We start from the raw sequence: 15346 nt of genomic DNA on the forward strand, positions 1-15346 counted from the left end.
TGCCGCTGGCGTGGGGACATAGTCCCAATCACAGAGAATCCAGCCCCTAATCTAATTCCATTTTAAGGACATTTGGTCCCTATTTTTCTATGATGCTTTATTATGAGTTAGTCCAATAGCAAACATTGCAGCATTTTGAAATGGAGTAGGGTAGTTTGGAGCATAGATGCTTCTTTGCAATAGAGACCAAAGAGTTGGGAAGATACAAAATGGATAGGAACCACTGGCAGGCAAGTGTAATTATAGCACATTTGTAGTTTCACTTATGACTGTAGACAGAGGAATTTATAAATGGAAAATGTAGATGGAATGTTTTGATATAGATTATATATATTTAAATAGAGTTAAATGGCATTCAACATCTATAGACTAATTGGGCGCGATTCTCCGAAATGGAGACAGAGTGTTCGCGGCGTCGTAAACGGTGTCGCGTTTCACGACGGCGCGAAACGGGCGCGGGCAGTAGCGATTCTGGCCCCCACAGGGGGCCTGTACAGCGCTGGAACGGTTCACGCCGCTCCAGCCTCCCTTCCCGGTGCCAAATGGGCGCCGCGCCAACCCATGCATGCGCAATTGGGCCGCGCCAACCCGCGAATGCGCGGGGGACTTCCTCAGCGCCCCGGCTCCGACGCAACAAGGCGTGGGGGTTCAGGGGCCGGCCGCGTAATAAAATAGGGCCGGGGCTGGAGAGGCCGGCCCGCCGATCTGTGGGCCCCGATCGTGGGCCAGACCCCATTTTTGAGTCATTGAGATTTTTGTGACTTCTTTAATTGAATTAATCAAAACATAAATATGAATTTAGAATTATAGCACGAGAGCCCCAATACTGCTCTTCAAGAGTAAATCTAAACAGCTACATCAGAATTTCCTACCTGGGACACATACAAAATGATGTTGCAAGTTATTGCTAATGAAATGATGCTCCCAATATTCTCCTGTGCCCCAAATAAAGGACAAATGCATCGATGGATTTCAAGAGTAGAGATGTACAAAAGACAACAGACCAAGCATTTGAATTTTTAAACTTAAAAGTCGATTGTTGCGAAACAAACATTTACCAATAACTCTGCGATTGAAGTAATCGGGAAGCATTTTCTCACAGACAGCAACCAATAGCCAAAAGGCTTCTTCCTCCTTTGCATACAGCAATAATACAGAGGTCAGAATATTCATAGACTGTGGGCACAGAGGAAAGAAAATATGTAATTTAGAGGGACAATAGTGATCTGATCTTGTGTGAACCAAAGTGGCATTTTTATGAAGTATTATTATTGAAGAGAATGGATATCAAGTGGAATTAAACTTCACTGCCAAGCTAAGACAAACAAATCTGCTGAATGCTCAACCACTTGTGCATGTGACAAAATTGGTTATGGACCATTACGTTGGTCTGATATATGGAAATTCTAAAATCATTCCACAGACATAAGCAGATAATAAAATGGGCCGAGTGATTTGATGGCTTATTAATTTACAAAGAAAAGCAAATTACGAACTGTAAAACTAATTTCATACATTACAAACCAACTGTTCTGACTAAAATAGAACACTACCCTCATATTATTAGCTGTCTCACATACCAAGTTTGAAATCATTTGTTGATGAAATCCGAATTAAAGGATTTTTCAAACTGTAAGATTCCAAGATTTTTTTTAAAAAGGGATTTGTTCAAATCTATTTTTGTGAAGGATTCATTCATTTCCACCGTATTCTAATCATCTTGCCAAGCTAGTAAGTGGGTCCTGGTTTTCATATTTAATTCAATCAAATAACTGAGTAGCTTTTACCTGGCAGTAGCCTATTTTAGGGTTTCTGTATGCATATGCTGTCAGTACTCTCCTTAATGCTGCAATACCAGTGTCACTCTGAAATGCTGGGTGTTCAGGCAGGGAACGATGCAGATCACGTTCAATTTCCTCAGTTGCCATGCAACATCTGCCCATAGATTCATCCACCAGATTAGCATAGTAATCAGGATGTGCAGCTAAATCAGTCACAGCATCTGTAGATAGATGTTTGACATTTTGTTTATATACACATTAAAAATATTTCACTTTCAGTATTCTTATATTTGTTCATGCAGTGCAATTTATTTACTTTTAAACTGGCTGGAATAAACCTAGCTCTTCCTGAGATCAGGACAAATTTATGAATTTCGAAGATTTTACAAATCTTCCTACATGTATTAACAGAAGTAGTAAAATATCGGTTGACTATTTGCTGGTGATACTAGGGCAATGAAGCTTTTCTAAACAAGTTCAGCAAACTGCCTGAGTTGCTTAGATTTGTTTGGAATTGTCATAGCAATTTGCAGGGTTAAATATACCAAGATAAACGAGAATAAAGTAACTGCATGTAGTGAAAGTGGCGAATGATATTTGCATCCAGGACTACTTTTGAGATCATAATATTCCCAATATAACAAGGGATTGCAGTAGTACTCTAGTTCTGGGAAATAAAGTGGATTAAGTTACTGATGTGAGAGTGGGAGAGACAGCAATGACAACACAGTTGAGTTCAATGTAAGGATAGAAAGGGATAATGAAAAATCAAGGTCTGAAGTGCTGGACTGGTAATGACAAGTCCAGTGAGATAATGAAGGAGTATGGGTGCAAGCTAGTGGAGGAGCCCAGGGAGGATCTTAAGAGGTGGGATACACTGCACTAAATATTGGCGGGGAGGGTCCAAGTGGTCAAAATGAATATTCTGCTGACGTTCTTGTTTATTTTTCTGGCTCTTCCAATCTTTATACCAAAGGCTTTTTTCAGAAAGTGGACACGATCATTTTGGACTTTGTATGGGTGGGCAAGGTGCCAAGGGTGGGGAGGACCCTGCGGCAGAGACAGAGGCAGCAGGGGGGAGTTGGCATTGTCGAACTTGCTTCATTATTATTGGGCAGAGAATGTGGACAAGGTGAGGCGGTGGTGGGAAGGAGATGGGGTAGAGTGGGTTAGGATGGAGGAGGAATCTTGTAAGGGGTCTAGTTTGAGGGCTATGGTGACAGCAGCGTTGCCAATGGCTCAAAGTAGGTATTCAGGAAGCCCAGTGGTGCAGTCCACGGTAAAGATATGGAATCAGTTGAGGAGGCATTTTAAGGCGGAAGGAGTGTCGGTGTTAACGCCGCTGTGTGAGAATCATGGGTTTGTGCCTGGATGGGGGGTGGTGCAGAGATGGATAGTGTATACAGGAGGTGGAGGGAAGTGGAGCTGGTCAAGGTGAGGGATTTATATTTGGAGGAAGGGTTCGCCAGTCTGGAGGAGCTAAGGGAGAGGGTAGAATTGCAGAGGGTGAGTGGGACTTTGCACAAAAGGTCTGGCGGGGGTTCCCTAGGTTGACGAGATACACCCAGCTGGAGCGACAGCTGCTTCCGGATGTGGAAGGGGGCGGAAGAATTGGGGATATATACAAGTGGCTGGGGGAGCAAGGAGGCGAGTGGGTGGTGAAGATCAAAGAGAAATTGGAAGCAGAGTTGGGAGGGGAGTTCAATTGGGGAGTATGGAGTGAGGCACTGCGAAGGGTAAACGGGACCTGCTCTTGTTCAAGGATCAGCCTGATACAGTTTAAGATGGTGCACAGGGTGCTTATGACTCGGGCGAGAATGAGTGGGTTCTTTCAGGGGGTAGCAGATGAGTGTGAGAGGTGTGGGCGGGGGCCAGTGAATCACGTGCACATATTTTGGGGTTGCAAAAAATTGGGAAGATTCTGGGTGGGCGTGTTCGTGGTCTTAGCCAGGATAGTGGAGGAGGTGGTGGACCCGGACCATTTGGTGGCGATACTTGGGGTCTCAGAGAAGCTGGAGCTCATCTAGAGGAGGAAGGTCAATGTCGTGGCCGTCACCTCTCTGATTGCATGCTGGCGTATTTTACTGGATGGCGGTCGACATCGCCACCGGTGGTAACGGCTTGGTTGGGCGACCTATACGACTTCCTGCAGTTGGAGAAGATAAAGTATGAGTTGAGGGGCTCTTCAGAAGGGTTTGAAAAAGGTGGGGGATGTCTGTGACCATGTTTGAGGAGCTGTGCATCGCAGGGGAGGGCAAAAAAGGGAAACAATCTGTACAGACTGTATAGTTGATTGCTGGGAAGTATGTTTCCCAAGGTGTTTATTTGCTGTAACCTATTTTGCTACATGTTTGTAATAAAATACACTTTTTAAAAAATAAATAAATACAGATGCTGTGATTCGTGGCCAGGTGGACGTAGGCAACACGCAAATTCAGTGCTATCACCTCATTTATATGGCGGGAGCATAGGACGGAGTGGGGTCTTGCTGCTGGCTGCTTCCGCTCTCAGAAGGCAGTTGAACCATGTTTGTCATAGCGCATGGTGTATCTGGTCTTCTGTTCTTAAAGGCAGTCTTAATGGTAGATTGCATTAAATTACAGGACGCTGCTGTTCATTACTATTGCTAGGATTGCAAACAAGGAAAATGGAACCCCAGAGCAGAGAGAGGGATCCAGGGTCGTGGATGCAGCTCTTCAGGCATTCATGGTGGACGTGAGCTGGAGACCCTCAAAAGGTGCTGGGAGCAGGTGGCCAGGGAGGTTTATTCCACCACCTGGACCCAAGGATCTCACAGCAGTGCCACAAGTGGTCTTAATAACTTTCACCTGACATCTCCTACCCAGTGCTGTAACAATTCCTTAAAATGCACCACATCCCCATCACTCACCCAGCAGCAGACTCGGACGCTCAGGACTCATGCATAACATTCAAATACTCCATCTCACCTTCCTACCAATGCTACCAGCCTCACATTCACCTTTCTCTGCCTCTACATACTTCCAGCCATTCAGCTATGGCATGTCTATCAGCCAAACACACTACATAATTAATGGTATTTAGCCTTCTCTTTTCATGGACATGGTGGCGTACAGTAGGAGAGAACAGAGCCGAACCAGCTTGGAACAAGAATGTCAGCATTTCCTGGCCCCCCACTGAGGAGATGGTTCTCCACTTCATCACTTCATGGGGCCGGCTGTGACAAAACCCATGTCATCCAGCATCTCCAAGTCATATTCCTGCATTAGGACTCATCGTAAATCCCAGTTTATCCTCATTCTGCTCTTTGGAATGATGGCACAAGTTACTGATATTGTCACCATGGATGTCTTGCACTCTACTCCAACCTCTCCGTCTTCGGCGTCCCTGCTTTCAGAGACCCCCAGAACTGTGGGTCCAGCCACAGGAGACCCAGGAGGATGAAAGAGAGCCTGGCTATCCTGGAGCCCCCCCCCCAAGTGATGGATCCACTCGCCCCCCCCATCAGGGCGGTAGGTCCGCAGCCGCCACTCCGAGCTCCCCCCGGGTGGAACCATGAGTGAACCACGCTGGTGGGAACTCGGTCAGCTGTCGGCGGAGAATTGCCACGGGGACCTCTTTCAATAGCCCCCGAATGGCGCAGTGTCGACCGCGCACGCGTGACTGGCGGCAATTCTCCAGTCCACGGAGAACCCATTCGCGGGTCTGACGCCCCATTCTCCGCCCCCGCACCGAGCGCGATTTCGGCGTGGAGGCTCGGAGAATCCCACCCATGGTTCTTTAAATAAAATAAAGAGATCAAAACTATACACAGTACTCTAGGTGCACTCTCACCAACATCCTGTACGGTTTTAGCATGACTTTTCTACTTTTCTACTCCAATCCACCCCCTTGCAATAAAGGCTAACATTCCATTTGCCTTCCAGGTTACTTGCTACACCTGCATTCTAACTTTGTGTGATTCATGCAAGAGGGCACCCATGTGCCCTCAGTACTGCAGTACCATCCCTCTGTACTGCAGTAACTCTGCATTTAAATAAAAATTGACTTTTCTATTCTACTGACCAAATAGATCACCTCATATTTTCCCACATTATACTCCAGCTGAAAATTGTTGCCCACTCACTTAACCTAACCTTATATCCCTTTGAAGACTCTTCATGTCCTCTTCAAAACTTGTTTTCCCACCTATCTCTTTATCATCTACAAGTTGGCTACAATAACTTGCCCCTTCATCCAAACTATTAATATAGATTGCAAATAATGAGGCTATGATTGAATCTGAGGATTTGGTTGCAGCGGATTTAATCATGGCATTTAAATGGAATTGGGTCATTGGGTCAAAAGGAAACATTTGCAGGGCTATGGCGAAAAGGTGAGGGAGTGGCACTAGGTAAATTGCTCCTTGCTCTTTGGAGAGAGCGAACATACATGATGGGCCTCCAATTGTGCTGTAACCATTCTACATTCTATGATTCAAAGTCATTAATATAAATTGCAAATAGTTGAGGTCCAAGCACTGATCCTTGTGGCACCTCACTCGATACAACTTGCCAGGCTGAAAATTAACCCACTTATCATGACTGTTTCCTGATAATCAAACCATGCTAATAAATTGCCCCCAACACCATCTTGTGTAATTATGTAGTACTTTGCAATTCCAAATTCGCTACTTTAATTGGTTCCCCTTTCTCCATCCTGCTCGTCATATCCTCAAAGAAGTCTAATACATTTTCTTTAATTATGGATTCCAGCCATTTTTCAACGACAGGTATTACATTAACAAGTTCCAGGGATGAAATTCTCCGGAAACGGCGCGATGTCCGCCGACTGGCGCCCAAAACGGTGCGGAATGCTCCGCATCTTTGGGGGCCGAGCCCCAAAATTGAGGGACTAGGCCGACGCCGGAGGAATTTCCGCCCCGCCAGCTGGCGGAAAAGGCCTTTGGTACCCCGCCAGCTGGCGCGGAAATGACATCTCCGGGCGGCGCATGCGCGGGAGCGTCAGCGGCCGCTGACAGTTTCCCATGCGTGCGCAGTGGAGGGAGTCTCTTCCACCTCCGCCATGGTGGAGACCGTGGCGGAGGCGGAAGGGAAAGAGTGCCCCCACGGCACAGGCCCGCCCGCGGATCGGTGGGCCCCGATTGCGGGCCAGGCCACCGTGGGGGCACCCCCCGGGGTCAGATCGCCCCACGCCCCCCCCAGGACCCCGGAGCCCGCCCACGCCGCCTTGTCCCACCGGTAAGGTAGGTGATTTAATTTACGCCGGCAGGACAGGCAATTTATCGGCGGGACTTCGGCCCATCCGGGCCGGAGAATCGAGTGGGGGGGCCCGCCAACCGGCGCGGCGCGATTCCCGCCCCCGCCGAATATCCGGTGCCGGAGACTACGGCAACCGGCAGGGGCGGGATTCACGGCAGCCCCCAGCGATTCTCCGACCCGGCGGGGGGTCGGAGAAGGTCGCCCCTGGTTTGTTTCTTCCTCCTTTCTCAAACAGAAGTGTCACCTTGGAGATTGCTCATCGCTGGCACCTTTCCAGAATTTAGGAAGATTACAACCAGCCCATCCACTATCTCTGCAGCCACTTACTTTAAACCGTAGGATGCAGGCCATCAGGACCAGGGAACTTGCCGACCATTTATCCCATTAATTTTCCTGGTTGATTTTCACTATTTGCTGCAATTGTCTTGTGACCCTTGACTTTATGTTCTTATTGGCATATATTTTGTGCCTTCTGCCTTAAAACCAGATACAAAATACTTATTCAAAGTCTCTGTCATTTCCTTATTTCCCATTACAAATTCCCCAGTCTCATTTTCTAAGGGTTCAATGTTTATTTTAGTTATGGTATTTTTTAGAAGCTCTCCCCATCTGGTTTTATTTTTCTTGCTAGTTACTCTCATATTCATAGATGGGAATGTGGAATTCAAAACACACACATCAGCCATGATTTGTAGAATGGCAGAGCAGGTTTAAGGGCTGAATGGCCTGCTTCTATTTTGTATGGTCGTATGAAAGCAACCCAAGCCTATTCAATCTTTCCTCATGGTTACAATTTTCAAGCCCTGGCAACATTCTTGCGAATCTCCTCTACACTCCAGACTAATTATGTCCTTCCAGTAACAGTGACCAGAACTGCACACAAAATTCCAGTTGTGGTCTAACCGGTGTTTTATACAGTTCCATCATTATATCCCTGCTTTTGTCCTCAATATCTCAACCAATAAAGGAAAACATTCCATATGTTTTCTTGACCACCTTATCCACTTGTCCTACCACCTTCAAGGACCTGTGGACATGCACTCCAAGGTCTCTCACTTGCTCTATCCCTCTCAATATCCTCCGTTTATTGAGTATTTTCTTGTTTTGTTTGCCCTCCCTCACTTATAACCTCACACTTTTGCGGATCGAATTCCATTTGCCACTTTTCCATCCACTCAACCATTGACATAAATTTGGGAAACAACAACTTTCCCCTTCACTATCAACTACACAGCCAATTTTTGTGTCATCTGCAAATTTCCAAATCATGCCTCCCACATTTAAGTGCAAATTATTGCTGCAACACTAAGCCCTGTGGAACTCCACAGGAAACTGCTTTCCATTCACAAAAACATCCATCGATCATACCCTTGGTATCCTGGCACTGCGCCAATGTTAGATCCAACTCGCCCACCTTCCCCTGTGCCCTATGGGATTTCACGTCTCTTGAGCTCAAACCATATGGCCTCATTTGATGCTTCATTTAGTCAATCCTCCTTCCTCAAAGATGTAATTGATTCTTTAACCAATAATGATACATCCCCATCTTTTTATCCCCTGCTATATATCCTAGAGTTAGAAAATTCCACATCAATTGTATGAGTCGGAACCCCCGGCTGGAGTGGAGGGGATGAGGCAATTTCTGGATCAGTTGAGGTTCCAGAGGGTGGAGGAGGACCTGGTGGATGGGCTGGGGGCCCCAATTGAGATTGAGGAAATAATCAAGGGGCTGGAGGGCATGCAGTCGGGCAAGGATCCGGGACCTGACGGCTACCCAGTGGAATTCTATAAGAAGTTTTCAGAGATATTGAGCCCACCGCTGATGAGGATATTTAATGAAGCAAGAGAGAAGGGAGTCCTCCCCCCAAAATGTTGCATGCCTCGATTTCATTGATCTTGAAACGGGAGAAGAATCCGGAGCAATGCGGGTCATACAGGCCGATTTCTCTACTGAATGTGGATGCCAAACTGCTGGCTAAGATACTGGCCTCAAGGATACAGGACTGTGTCCCGGGGGGTGATAGGGGAAGACCAGACGGGATTTGTTAAGGGCAGGCAACTCAAGGTCAATGTTCGAAGGCTTCTAAATGTTATTATGATGCCCTCAGAAGGAGGGGAGGCGGAGGTGGTGGTAGCAATGGATGCGGAGAAGGCCTTTGATTGGGTGGAGTGGAATTACTTGTGCGAGGCGCTGGGAAGGTTTGGATTTGGTGAGGGCTTTATCGACTGGGTGCGATTGCTCGATCAGGCACCTGTAGCGAGTGTGCGTACCAACCGGCTGAGGTCGGGATATTTTAAATGACACCGAGGGTGAGGCAAGGGTGCTCCCTCTCCCCGTTACTGTTTGCTCTGGCCATAGAGCCATTGGTCATGGCGTTAAGAGCCTTTAGGAACTGGAAAGAGCTGGTTCGGGGGGTGGAGCACCAGGGTGTCACTCTACGCAGATGACCTGCTCTTGTACATTTTGGCCCCGTTGGGGGGGATGGGGGAAGTAATGAGAATCTTGGGGGAATTTGGCAGTTTTCCGGGGTATAAATTGAACATGGGGAAAAGCGAGATGTTTGCGATCCAGGCAAGAGGGCAGGAAAAGAGACTGGGAGAGCTGCCGCTTAGAATGGTAGGGAAGAGCTTTCAATATCTGGGAATCCAGGTGGCCCGGAAATGGGAGGCACTACTCAAGTTAAAACTATCCCGGTTGGTAGAACAAATGGAAGGGGACTTTAAGAGATGGGACATGCTCCCGCTATCACTGGCGGGGAGGGTACAGATCGTGAAAATGACAGTCCTCCCCAGATTTCTGTTTGTCTTTCAGTGCCTCCCCATCTTCATCCCAAAGGCCTTTTTCAAGCGGGTGAATAAGGTTATTTCGGGCTTTGTGTGGGCGAGTAAAACCTACATCCAGGGTTGCTGTGTTGCCATTTCTGTCCCTCTTTACGTCAAATTTCCGTTATAGCAATGGTATCAAACTGCCATGTGTCTGTGCCATCAACTCATCAGCCTTATTTGCTATACTCCTTGCATTTACATATGTACCTTAAGTGCTGTACACGTTTTAACCAGTGCTTCTTCTGTCTTTCAGAGTCACTTGTTAATTTTCAATTTCCCGTTCCCGGCTTTGAATTTGCCTTTGGTTCCCATCCCCCTGTTTGAGAAGTCCTGTTTTTCAATATCCTTCCAAGCTCCCTAAAAACTGCTTTCAGGGATTCATCCCCTTTCTGACCCAAGTCATTGGTACCAACGTGGACCCTGACCTCTGGCTCCCCCATAAAAATGTCCTGCAGCCACTCCGTAACATCCTTGACCATGGCACCAGCGAGGCAACATACATCCTGGAGTCAAGTCTATGCTCACAGAAACAGCTGTCTGTTTCCCTAAGTAACTAGTCCCAGATCACAACTACTCTTCCTTTCTACTTCCTCCTCTCTTGTACGGCAGAGCTGCCTTTGACTGCACTCCTCAGGGGAAACCAATCCTTTCACCAGTATCCAAAACGGTAGCACAGTGGTTAGCACTGTTGCTTCACAGTGCCAGGATCCCAGGTTCGTTTCCCAGCATTATTGCCTTGTCCTTTCTTGTTAACTTTCTAAATATCCCCTCCCCTGAAACCCCCCTACCCCATTCCCCAGTTACTTTCAAACACCAGTTTGTTGATCAACTAGTTAGTTGATTCGCCGGGACTCTGGGCGTAAAGAGGAAAAATGCAGGGCTGAGGAAAGAGCAGAGGTTATGCCTTCACCAGTATCCAAAACAAAATGGCACCCCAGGGTACTCCTGTACTATCTGCCCAGTTTTCTTGGACTACCTGCGTTTTCCCATTCCCTTTCTGCCTCACAGTTCCTAAGCTGTGGTGTGACCACCTTTCTGAACGTGCTGCCTATGTAACTCTCAGCTCCGCGGATGTGCCACAGTGACTCTTGCCATCGCTTGGATTAATTGGATTGCACTTTTTAAGAGCCAGCACAGGCATGGTAGGCCGAATGGCTCCTTCTGGCAAAGAGTGGTGAGGCCGTGGAAAGCCCTACCTGCAACAGTAGTGAACTCACCAACATTGAGGGCATTTAAAAGTTTATTGGATAAGCATATGGATGATAATGGCATAGTGTAGGTTAGATGGCTTTTGTTTCGGTGCAACATCGTGGGCCGAAGGGCCTGTACTGCGCTGTATCATTCTATGTTCTATGTATGTTCTGTGCTGTATGATTCTAAGCATGCTTCAGATGAAGCCCATTCAAATGCAGCTTCCTCTTTCCCCAGTACTGGTGCTTGTGCCTCAAGAATCAAAGTCCATTATCTCACAGCAAACTGTGAACCATGCATCCAACTCTGATCTATTTACCCTATGCCAATTTCATAGAATCCCTAGTGTATTTGGCCCATCGAGTCTGTACCATGCCTTCAAAAGAGCACTCTATCTAAGCCCATGCACTATCCCTGTAACCCCACCTAACCATTAGACATTAAGAGGCAATTTAACATGGCCAATCTATAGAACTTTACAACCATAATTTGCTATTTGGAATGTAGTCACTGTGGATTTTTGGGAAATATGGCTGCCAATAGTCACTAAGCTGAATCACTCAAACAGCAATAAGACGAATGTCAAGTTAATCTGTCTTGATATTGGTTAATGTATGAAAGCTTGCTAGGCCATATAACTCCCTGCTCTGCTTTGAAGTGTCACAGGATCATTTCCATCCATTTGTACAAACAGATGGCTCCTTGGTTTAATGTTTCACCTGAAATATAGCGCCAGCAACAAAATGCAGCACTCCTGGTCTTGCTCAATTTCTAGGGTGAGTCTTGCAATCTTCTGATTTAAAGGCAACCACTGATCCAAGCACTTTACTGGACTCATCTGCAGCAGAATGAAACGGTCACAACTTTCTGAAACACACCTGAAAAGAGAAGCCACAGCTCTCCTCGAAGACATTCTGGGATTCCCATTGCAACCAGCTTTCTGATCTTGTCAGTCCGAAACATACTGACTGTGCGTCCATATTCCTCAAAATGGTCGTACCATAATCGATTTTTCACATCTTCCATTCCCTAAAGATACAATCCACAATTACTTAGATTAAGTAGTAGCCTTTAATTGTACTTTTATAGAGATTGCAAACCCATATAATCAAGTGGAAATAAAAATGATTAAAACCATTATGTTGTCTTATTGAGAATGCAGACATTTTGAGGTAATTTATCATGATGTTATCATCAGTACATATCAAAACTGTTAAAAGAGTTACAATCTTTAGAACACAGTTTTAAAACGTTGTTTTTCCCTCTTCTGACAGGAAAAGGGAAAAACAGCAGCCTCCCGTGCCAGCCTCCCCGAACAGGCGCCGGAATGTGGCGACTAGGGGCTTTTCACAGTAACTTCATTTGAAGCCTACTTGTGACAATAAGCGATTTTCATTTTCAATGTCTCACCAAGGCCTATGCAAATTGAGTTCAATTGCACAGATGTCTCCAATTGCTCAGCAATTTAATTTCTGCCTTCAAAGAGAAAGAATTGTCATTTTCAGGTTCTGTCAGAGGTTCACAAATCATCTCCCACTCCAAATTTCCCTCCATGTCATCCATTCACTGATTAACATGGCCCTCATCATTCAGATCTTCACAGAATCACGGATATGTTCGAGGGCGGAAAGGGGCCATTTTGCCCATCTTGTCTGCACTGGCAATCTTATTAGAAGCTGGGTTCATCCTGGCCCTTACTTAAACCTGGTTATCCTTTCTACTACCACCTGTCCATTCAAACTAATACAGTGACATTACCAAATGGGACTCCCCAAGGTATCCTCTGACATCTTTTCACCAATATGCAGTGGTACAAGGAGGTTTTCTTGCCTCTTAAATTAGGTGCCATACTAGCAACCAGACAGTTCTCTTCTAATGCTAAGAATTTTTGAAAGTTTACCCGAACCTCAAGACTTTCATAGTTTGGCAAACCCAATACTTTTTCCATTTTGAATTCCACAATTTTCCTCATGTATATTTATTCTGTGTTGTTCCGTAGGAACACACAGGAACAAAAGAAGGCCATGCAGCTTGTTGAGCATGTTCTGCTATTCTATTCGACCATGACTGATTGGTACCTCAACTCCATTTGCCCACCTTATCTCCATATCCCTCGTTACCTTCACCCAAAAAGAGAACTAAAGCATTGCATCAGTTTCTCTCATCTCCCTTCAGTGAAAATTGTCATTTATCCTTTATTCTCCATAAAAGGATTTTGTTTTTCTTCTCCAAGGAACCTCATACTTTAACTATAAGATGAGCCAATTATTGAATGAATGAACTCAAAATTATCTTCCTGAATCATAGACCTATCTCTGAACACTTCACCGATAGTCAAAGTTTAGATTTATACATGAACAAATGAGGTCTTTTACAATGAATTGAAGGATGAGCATTGGTCTGTGGAACTACAATGAATTGAAGGACGAGCATTGGTCTGTGGAACTAAACTGAACCACAAATATAGAAATTACAGCTAGTGAGTTTGTGGCTCTTTGCTGAGGAAAACAAAAATTAGCGCATTGTATACAGTGCACCCACACTCTAACTCAAGTATGAAAGATGACCCACTATCCTTGGATTTACAGGTTTAATTAAAACAGATGCAAGGCAGTCTATTATGAGTGATCAATTGTATCAAGAGTCCTGTTATCAATGTGTTAATAAATTATGAATGAATTTGATAGGCTTATCATCAAAATAAACTTGAACTAACACCATCTGGTCACAGGTCAAGTTTGTAGTAATAATGCTTTGAGCAGTCAGCCAATGCATCAGTGCCACCCGCCCCAACAGCCCTTGACACACCCACTATTACAGCCTCGGAGGTAAGAGCTGCCTTCTTGGAAGTGAATCGACGGAAATCGACTGGCCCCAACGGAGTCCCTGGACGAGCACTCAGAGCCTGTGCAGACCAGCTGGCGAGTGTATTCGCAGACATCTTCAGCACCTCACTCCTCCACTCTGAGGTCCCCACCTCCTTCAAGAAGACCACCATAATACCAGTACCAAAGAAGAACAAGGTAGCCTGCCTTAACGACTACCAACCAGTGGCCCTGACATCTGTTATCATGAAATGCTTTGACCGGTTAGTCATGAGACGGATCAACACCAGCCTCCCAGACGGTCTCGATCCACTGCAGCTTGCCTATCACCGCAACCGGTCCACAGCAGATGCAATCTCCCTGGCTCGACAATCAACACTCGAACACCTCGACAACAAGGACACCTACGTTAGACTGCTGTTCACAGACTACAGCTCCGCCTTCATCACCATTATCCCGACAAGCCTAACTCTGCAATCTTGGACTTGACTTCTCCCTGTGCAGTTGGATCCTTGACTTCCTCACCAACAGACCGCAATCGGTCAGGAGAGGCAACAGTACAATTGTCCACAACAGTCCTCAACACCAGGGCCCCGCAAGGATGTGTGCTCAGTCCTCTACTGTACTCCCGACTGTGTGGCAAGATTTAACTCCAACTCAATCTATAAATTTGCGGATGATACAACTGTGGTGGGTCGTGACAACTGTGGTGGGTCGTATACCAAACAACAATGAATCAGACTACAGAAGGGAGATAAATCATTTGGTTGCATGGTGTACCGAAAACAACCTCTCCCTAAATGTTGGAAAGACCAAAAAACTGACCATTGACTTCAGGAAGTGCAGCACGACTCTTTCTCCCCGCCCCCGGAGTGGTCAATAGCTTTAAGTTCTTGGGGATCACCATCACCAAGTCTGTCCTGGTCCACTCACGTTGATGCAACAATCAAGAAAGCCGAACAACATCTCTACTTCCTGCGGAAGCTAAAGAAATTCGGCATGTCTGCATCGACTCTCTCAAACTTCTACAGATGTGACATAGAGAGATCCTATCCGGCTGCATCACAGTTTGGTATGGCAACTGCTCAGCCCAAGATCTAAAAAAACTGCAGAGTGTGATGAACTCAGCCCAACGCATCACACAAGCTTAAGCAAAACAATATTTATTCTATGAACTCAAGTTAACCTTTTTAAAACATACAGTGAACATCTTAACAACCATTAATTCAAATACAACCCCCAAAGAATACAACACTAAGTAATCCTTTAAGCTTTCCCTTTAACATCCGTAAGACTTAAAACACCTTTTACCATAAGCACATCAGGTTAAAGTCACTACTGTTATTAGTTTTAAATCACCAGGATCGATTTACAGTCTTTAGATTAGAGAGAGAGATTCATACACCTTCTGGTTGTGACTGCAGCTATCAGGCTCTGAAAGCGAAACTAAAACACACCCTGCAGCAAACAGTCTAAAATGAAA

At 45.7% G+C, this 15346-nt stretch overlaps 1 protein-coding gene across 4 annotated transcripts in view; it reads right to left on the bottom strand.

Moving 5' to 3' along the window:
• LOC140391760 (TBC1 domain family member 8-like) overlaps positions 1 to 15346 on the bottom strand; it is a 165998-nt gene that overhangs the window by 56219 nt on the left and 94433 nt on the right. For all 4 annotated transcript variants that reach the window (XR_011935165.1, XR_011935166.1, XM_072476603.1 and 1 more), the window contains exons 9-11: positions 11917 to 12067; positions 1788 to 2002; positions 1059 to 1176 (exon numbers count right to left, since the gene is read on the bottom strand). Coding sequence is in view for 2 of the 4 variants with exons in the window: in XM_072476603.1 (XP_072332704.1) it covers positions 1059 to 1176; positions 1788 to 2002; positions 11917 to 12067 (484 nt within the window). In the remaining 2 variants the exon portion in view is untranslated. The remainder of the gene's footprint in view (positions 1 to 1058; positions 1177 to 1787; positions 2003 to 11916; positions 12068 to 15346) is intronic.

This window comes from Scyliorhinus torazame, chromosome 15 (genome assembly GCF_047496885.1).
Source record: "Scyliorhinus torazame isolate Kashiwa2021f chromosome 15, sScyTor2.1, whole genome shotgun sequence".
Lineage (NCBI taxonomy): Eukaryota > Metazoa > Chordata > Chondrichthyes > Carcharhiniformes > Scyliorhinidae > Scyliorhinus > Scyliorhinus torazame.